Genomic DNA, 8,622 nt, shown 5'->3' with positions numbered 1-8,622 from the left:
TGCATTATACTCTGGAGAATATTGTAATTGTGAAATATTGTGTGATGGAATTTAAGAACATAATAAGTTGATGGTAAATGTAGCAAAGACTACAACAATGTAGCTGAGATGACAACAAAAAAATGACACTTTTTCAGATATCCCACTGATTTATAACAACCCTCTTAACTTTCTACTCAATAGGCGTGATTGAATTTTGGTAGAGACTCCATTTCGTAGAGATTATCGAGAGTGCTGAAATATTTTACAAGTTGTTTGAGGTTGGTGAGAGACACGTAGAGGCTTTGAAACAATTTGCCCTCTACCGTCAAGTTATTATTATCTTGCGTGGAGTAGTGGCGCTTCTACAAATGGATCACTGCGTATTATTCAGATTTTATTTCACCCGTATTGGCCCAAGAAGCACATCAATTGATCGCCGCTTAAATGCGCCAGTCGAGGAAAATGCCACGATCAGAGCCAAGAGTTTAGAGATTAAATCTGACGAGCGCGCCGTATTCTGCACATTTCACCGTGACAAGGCACCCTGAAATGGCTGTCGATTGATAGAAAAAAAAAATCTTAACCTACCTGGATATAAGAATAGGTTTTTCACATTTTTTCTGGCAACAAAATTGAAGCCTTTTTACGAGGAATCATGTCTGCATTAACCACAATACTTGTGGTCAGAACGCCTTTTGGCGTCCTCTGGTCTAGCACCGTTTGAGACGAGGCTCAAAAGGAAAGCTATTATTAGAGTGTGTTTTTTGTTTGCATTCTGACCAAAAGTATTGTGGTTAATGCAGACATGATTTTTTGTAAAAAGGTTTCATACTCTTTGGTTCTTTCGGTAAAGTCACGTAGGTAGAAAAATAATAGATTACGACGTTTCGATTGCAACACAAGCAATCGTCATCAGGTGGGACAACCACAGCAAGAAAAAAACTGCTGAATAAAGATTTCAGTTTTGTTGCCAGAAAAAAGGGGACAAACCCTATTCTTATATTCTGGTACTGGCAAAGGAGGCCTCATGATGTAGATGCCTACCCGGATACATTTCTTTAAACAACTTGAATGAAAGAACATCAACTCTCTCTCGCCTCTCAACGCGCTCCAAAAAAGGGCCGTTGCCCAAAACGTTTTTCTCGCGGCCACAATGTTATTACCGACTAACGTCTTGAGATGTTGTTTTGTTTTAATTGGGTGCAATTGTGGACAACAAGCATATCGGACATCTCAATCGGCATCATCATTGGTTCACTGCAGCTCAAAGGCTCACTCCTACAAGGCGTGTGGTGCATTGCTTCTCGTGGCAAATGAGAATAAGGTTGAAGGGTTGCTCGCCCTTGACCCCAGACACACTTGAGCAGTGCGGTGGAGGCATAACGCTATACATGACCTGATCTGAAAGTATCCGAAGACTCATAAGAGATCATGTTGTTGTTGTTGTTGTTTGTGCTTGACAACATGAATGGGGTCGGGGGGGGGGCTCGCCTGCCCGGCTGAATATTTGCCCTGCGGTTTCAGTTCAACGACATGCTGGTGTACACCAGCAAGGCGCTCACCACCAACAACCAGTTCAAGGTCCACGGCAAGATGCAGCTCAGCACTCTGAAGGCACGACGCACAGGCCCCCACGTGCCACGCACCTCAATTATCACCGCACCCCACCCGCCCCCACCCGTCTCCTCTGCCCGCGACAATTCTCACCGAGGATCTCAGCGGTGCTGGCTCAGAGTCTCTCGACCTCGGAGTCTCTAGACCTCCGAGCCACAGTGGCGAGTTGTTCACTATCTCGCCTGGTGTACAGGAGGTCATGGGTTCGATCCTGATCCTGACGCCTGCTGCTATATATTTGTAGTGTGCGGTGTCCGTCTCCCGGTGTGTCGCGTGGATTTGTCTCCGGGTTCTCCGGTTTTTCCCTCTCCATTTAGAAGCGAGCGTTTACAGTATTTGGCTGCTGTCAGTTTCCACGTGATAAGCCAATTTGTTGAGCTATCATTTGTGACCAGGTCGCTTCTATATAGCTATTTGGGCTTTACCTGGCAAGATAAAGTTTTTAGTTTAGTATATTTGGAGTTTGCATATCTCTCTCCCCGTGGGTTACGTGGATTTTTCTCCGGCTGCCTCCGGTTTTCCCCTCCACATTTTGAATCGACGTGACGCATTTAGAGTATTTGGGCGGCGATAAATTCCCCAAGCGATGTCGAGCGCACGTTGCGAAAGCCCGGTGGCTTCTGAAAAAGAGCTACATGGCCCAAGAGGGGAGGGACCCTTACACCTGGGTAACAACAATAATTAGAAAACATTTTCTTGGTTCTTTCGGTAAAGTCACGTAGAAGGAAAAGAATAAAATAAAAGAAAAAAATATTATAAAAGAATATATAATTAATTTATAACGTTTTATTTTTTTATTATTTTATTATTTCCCTTCTACGTGACTTTACCGACAGAACCAAGAAGATGAATCCCTGCAGTCACGAAAGCTTTAAATCGAAAATTAAAAAAACATGGTTCGTAGTTTTCTCGTTTTCTTTGAGCCACCCGTCGGCTCTCACGCTCGTCTCGCCCCTCGTCGTTCCGTCCCAGATCACAGCGAGCGAGAGGGAGTTCTCCATTCCTTGCTCCTTCACCCTGTCCACCCCGCAGAAGCACGTCGTCGTGGCTGCGAAGTAAGTGCCGGAGGCGGCCGGTCGACACGGTGGGGGGGGGGGGGGGTGTGGGGGGGGTGGGTGTGGGGGGGGGTGGGGGGGGCAGGGGGGGAGCGCAGCAGCGACCTGCCAACAAAGTCAATAGGGCCTTGCCGTTATGGGGGCACATGATATGACCAGCAGTGGATATATCACGGCACATTATATGATCACGGCACATGATATGGCCAGCACGTATGTTGTATTCCTAATAGAGGTTTTTGGCTAAGATCGCGTCAGTATAAATGTGTCGAAAACCCTCCACCACCCGACACGGCCAATCAGTAAGGGATTTGTCACGTAAACAAAACGCCAAGTAGTTACTACTTCAGCCCACCGGCGTGTTGGAGAGTGAATCCACAACATTTACAATCTCAGTTTCGACGCATTGTTACTTAGGCGATCTAACCCAAAAACCTCTATCATGAATAATATTGGTCGCGAAAGCCTTCGTGTTAAACTGACGTATGCTGTGTCTATATATGTTTAACTTCTTTTGCACCGTACGTATCTATAACCGTGCTAATCGGAGGTGCGAACATTCCAGTGGGAAAGAGCACGGCACCTGATGTGTGGCCCGCTCTGTAGCCTTGGCGAGGCCCTTAATGGTGAGTGGAGCAGACCGATTCGGTGACCCACGCTCACGCGCGTCACTGTCGTTAGAGCCGCCCCACATCCGCGCCTTCACTTTTGCCCTCTGCCGAATCGCACTCCACGTGAGTGAGCGGGTGGGTGTCGGTGAGTGTGTGGGTGGGCACGGGTGAATGTGTCGAGCGGTGGTGCGACCCGTTAGCGCCACGCTGCTCTACGAACCCGGCGACCCGAGCTTGATTTGCGCTCATGGCCAACACCGGTGAGGATTATCAGAACAGGTCTTGAGCCTCCCCTAGGTCGACTCGGCCTCAAATTTGTACCTGGTGCGGGGTGAAGACAAGGGAGGTCGGGCGTGGTGCTGGCCACCCACCCCCACGTGTGTCGTGCCGGCCTTCATAAGAGCTCGCTAACAAAACTTCCCCCGGCAGTCTGTCCACGCTGCGTGGGGGATCTTTGTCTTTGTTTGTGTGCGTGGCGAAGTGGGTGGGTGGGTGGGTCTACAGTCAGCACGCTGCGCTACGAACCCATCATCCCTCCGAGGTCGATTAAGTGGGTAACCACTTGGTAGGGAAATCAGCAGCGGTTGTACCTGAACCTGAGTGAGAGCCTTTCCACCACCATGGCAATGTGCAAATTTCTCACCACTGGCTCAGGGCTGTAAACAGGAGGTGACCATCAACGCCTGGATGCTCATTTCAGCAGGGAATTCGCTCTGAATTATTTTGTTTGAGAGAGAGAGAGAGGAGAGAGGTTGCCAGCCTTGGGCTTCGGTCCCTGGGCATGCCCTCTCACTGGGGGGGCAGGGGGTGGTGTACCCGTCTGAGGCTCTCTCATTCTCTCTCCCAGCTAAGAGGCCGAGCCAACAAGAACCACGGTCGCCACGCAACAGGTGGAGTGGTGTCGGGTAGGGTATTGGGAGGCGTTGGTTTGGCCCGGAGCCACCCGGCGGTTTGCGAGCGCACAAAGGAATCGCCCCGAGATGAATTTCTCTCGCTCCAGCGTCCACCCCTCGCCCGCCCGCTCCCCCAGCCCCCCCCCCCGCCCGGTGTGTCAGAGCGAGCGTGGCTCAAAACGTGGAAGTTCGACGCGCGCAGAGCGCACCGACACGTTGCGATCTCTCTGCGCATCGCGGCCCCGGTGACCGTCGTTGTGTTGTTTGCATGGGCCGGGGCGAGAGGCGGGGGTATCCAGAAGTAGTCTTGATGTGGGGGGGGGGGGGGGGGTTGGTGCTGCATATCAAGGAGGCCGAGGATCTCCGCTGTACAGAGTGGCGGAGGCCGACCCGACCGGTGGGAGCTCCAAACGGGCCTGGCTGCCCTGGGAGGCTGGGATCACGACGCTTCCCGACGGCACAGGAATAGCAGCCCAAATTTAAATTCCCCACGCCGGCGACAATCGTCAACGCGGCGTGGCGGGCACGTGGCGACGCCGCTTCAGTGTCGCCGCATCCACCTGTCCCCGTTCAGTCACTCGTACCCCCCCCCCCTGCCGTGCTCGAATCTTGACTATTCATCCGCCTGCCGTACGAGCTTCTGGACAATTCATCTGCCTGCCGTACGAGCATCTCTCCAGGAGCAAGGGCCACGTGGTAGCCGTCTTGTTAAACGCCGGATTTGGGCTGTGGACGACCGACGCCGCTGTTCTTGAGAAGCCGCTGTAATCGCAGGCGGCCGAATCCTGACATCGAACCCGGAATCTCAGAGGTGCCGGCACGGCGCTCCGACAGCTGAGCCAGCCACCCGGCCGCCCTCTTGCGTTGCATTTGATTTGGCGAAAAATTGTAGCTCTTGAGATTTTAAGATATTATCGGTTTCACTGTCACGCCGTGAACAATCAGAATCGGAATCTTCAATTTGGACCGGAGGAATCCGATAAGCTATGAAGCTCTTTTTCGCAGATGTCCAGCGAGAGAACCTGGTGTAATCACCAGTCTCATGGCAGTGCTCGTGAAAAACTTACCCTAAACGTAATCCTAACCTTAAACCTAATCCTAACACCAACCCTCAACCTAATCATAACTCCAACCCTAATTCTGATATCACCGTGGGGGTGGAGAAGGGGTTACTATTTCTGCAAGGGGAGTCTTGCTGACCAAATATAATTGACACCCTGGGGTTCACGTAATGTAAGGCACTGAAAATACACGTTCCAAATCCGGTGGAGTCCAAATGCCGTCTCGCACCTGCTCTTGACGGAGCCCTTCCCAGCGAGCCCGTCCACATCGCACACCTGTGACATCACTGCATAAAGAGCTTCACAGCTCATCGGATTCCTCCCCCGGTCTAAATCACGATTCCGATTCTGACGCCACAACGCGGCTCGGTCGACGGCGCGACCGATGCGACGCGATTCGGCCCCATCGTTGACGACCGCCACCCCCCCCCCCCGACGAAAATCTTCACGTTGCTGCTCGCAGCTCGCCGGAGGAGATGGACAAGTGGGTGGAGGACGTCACGCTGGCGGCGAGGCGCGCCGCCGACGACACGGTCGACCACGCCACGGCCGGCCACTCGCCGTGCCGCGAGACCGACATCGTGGAGAGCCACATTTGTGAGTCGCACGCTACCACGGCCCCGGATGGCGCTCACACGTCGGTGTGTGTGTGTGTCTGTGCGTGTGTGTGTCTGTGCATGTGGGTGTGTCTGTGCGTGCGTGTGTGTGTGTGTCTGTGCGTGTGTGTGTGTGTCTGTGCGTGTGTGCGTGTGTGTCTGTGCATGTGTGTCTGTGCGTGTGTGTGTCTGTGCATGCGTGTGTGTCTGTGTGTCTGTGCGTGCGTGTGTGAACCTACGGAGCGGTAGTTGTAGTGGTTAGCGCTACGCAGCGCTATGAACCCGGCGATCCGAGTACGATTCCCGCTCACGGCCAACACCGGTGACGATTGTCTGAACCGGTCCTGGGCCTCCCCTAGGTCGACTCGGCCTCAAATGAGCACCTGGTGTGGTGTGTAAACATCGTCACTGGGGATACAAACGCGGCCTGGCGTGGTGCTGGCCACCCACCCCATCGTGTGCCGTGTCGGCCTTCATAGGAGCTCGCTAACAGCACTTGCCCCAATAGTCTGTCAAGGCTACATGGGGGGTTTCTCTCTTTCTCTTTGTATGTGTGTGTATATGCTTCTAATCTGTGTGCTGAGTGGTGGCGGTGTAGTTGGCACACTGGGCTACAAACCCAGTGACCTGAGTTCGATTCCCGCTCACGGCCAACACCGGTGACGATTATCTGAATCTTGTCTTGGGCCTCCCCTAGGTCGACTCGGCCTCAGATAAGTACCTGGCGTGGTTTGTAAACATCAACATTGGAGAGATAAACACGGCTGGGCGTGGTGCTGGCCACCCACCCTCTCGTGTGCTGTGCCAGCCTTTATAGGCGCTACTTGCGAACAGCACTTGCCCCAAAACTATGCAAAGGCTACATGGGGAATCTTTGTCTTTGTGTGTGTGACTCTAATCTGTTGACCCATAACACCTGACCTCCGCACGGCCAGATTTCACCTTTCCACCCACACCGCTGGGCTTTCTCCCTTGGTAACTCATCAAGCCTTCGCCCCGCACACATCCTCAGAGTGTGCCTAGCCTGGCGCGGATGCTGCGGTGATATCAGTGACGCCTGATGACGAATGGCAGCTGCTGTGTATATGTATAATATGCATATGTCCAACAGATTCAAGCGCTGGATTTAAAGACACGATTTAACATGTGTGAGTGATCTGTAAAACAAAAGTACTGACCTTAAGACACTGCACAGGGTTAAACAGGGTCTGATCGACACCAAACCTTTGAAACTACATCAAGGGTGTATCGATAGTTCAATGTTAATTTGCCATTTTTTCTTGGTGTGGTCTGGGGTTGTTTTGTTGTTTTTGCTGCCTTGCCTAATCTGGATAATGTAATGAATGTTTGTCTTATTTTTGTCTATTTAGTGACTTTATTTTGCACTCCTATGGTGTGCTTTTGTGCATTGCTCGCTGTCATAGACTTGCCGAACCGCCCATACTGGGACATCCGTGAGAAAAAAAAACATGAGCTTCATAGCTCATCGGATTCCTCCTGCAATCTAAAATGTAAAGATTCTGATTGCGGTAGCGAGACACACAAAAACCCCCTTCTGGCCTCGGGAGCCGGCATCTGACGGCGTCTTCTGCGTGGCTCCGATCGCAGAGCGGCAATCGCGCCGTGTGACGGGTGCCTGGCCACAATCTGCAGAGCCCAGTCCGAGGCAGCACCTTGTTGAGGACTGTGCTTCAAATGGTGCGGCAGATGATGATTTAAAGACGGTGGTCACCGTATCATCGCCACCGCGCGCTTTCCACATGCGCTTCTGCGGCCGTCTGGAACGCTCTTCCCAGCCGTTATTAGGAAGCCCACTGTGAGCTGTGCACTTTTAAATCATCCAGATTGACGAACTAATTTCTTTGGAACTGCGATTAGCTCAGTTGGCTCCGATTAGCTCAGTTGGCTACGTACGGTGCAAAAAAAAAGTTCAACATACACACATATCATTGCTCTCAGGCACTTTCTGATTCCAGCACTGACATGCGAATGGATGTGCGTGTTGCATGGCTATTCGGCATGACACCATACACTTCTCTGTTCATCAAATATGAATACACGATACACGAATCGCACTCAAACGTCGCCGTGATTTCACGCTCGTATGACCCTTAGCGCTGCATTCATAGCCCGTTCACAGCCCTGAGCAAGTGGCGAAAATTCCACATTCCGATGGCAGGGCCGATATTAACCATAGGACAACCACTGTCGACTTACACATTAAGTGGTACACGATTTTATCCACCTTGGCGGGATGATTGGCTAAGTCAACCACGAACCAGGATTTGAACTCGCGACCTTCCCATTGTGAGCCGCTCCCTCTCCTGCTCAGCTACCCACATCGAAAAATAGGAATTGTGTTTGCCCTTTCTGGCAATAAACCTCTGCTTATTTTTCATATTTTTATCCTGCCAAAAAAGGTCCCATGATATAAATGACTCACCCCGAGCCATATAAATGCTCTGATACGTGCAGTGTCTTTGTGCTGTTCGCCTTTTAGCGTTCTGTGGTCTGACACTGGTAGTGAGACTTGGCCATACAGAAGGGTGTCTCTAGTGTAGGCGAATCCGTTTCATAGACAATGTGTACGTTCTTATTATTATTATCAGAGGATGTTTGTTTGCATGTTCACCACAATTATGTGTAAATAATGCAGACGATCTATTTGGCGTTTGAACATCTTACCACCACATGTTTTATTACCAGAAAGGGAAAAAAACCTATTCTTATTTTTCATACTTTGATACTGCCAAAAAGGTCCCCCATGATACACCCACATCGAGTTGCACAATGTAACAATAGATCTTGAT

General features: G+C 51.1%; 1 protein-coding gene across 1 annotated transcript in view; it reads left to right on the top strand.

Annotated features, from left to right (window-relative positions):
* LOC144946912 (FERM, ARHGEF and pleckstrin domain-containing protein 1-like) overlaps positions 1–8,622 on the top strand; it is a 97,114-nt gene that overhangs the window by 71,057 nt on the left and 17,435 nt on the right. The window contains exons 19-21 of the mRNA XM_078875980.1: positions 1,489–1,596; positions 2,569–2,651; positions 5,680–5,813. Coding sequence (XP_078732106.1) covers positions 1,489–1,596; positions 2,569–2,651; positions 5,680–5,813 — 325 coding nt within the window. The remainder of the gene's footprint in view (positions 1–1,488; positions 1,597–2,568; positions 2,652–5,679; positions 5,814–8,622) is intronic.

This window comes from Lampetra fluviatilis, chromosome 43, assembly GCF_964198595.1.
Source record: "Lampetra fluviatilis chromosome 43, kcLamFluv1.1, whole genome shotgun sequence".
Taxonomy (NCBI): Eukaryota; Metazoa; Chordata; class Hyperoartia; order Petromyzontiformes; family Petromyzontidae; genus Lampetra; species Lampetra fluviatilis.
This window is presented reverse-complemented; position numbering and strand designations above follow the sequence as displayed.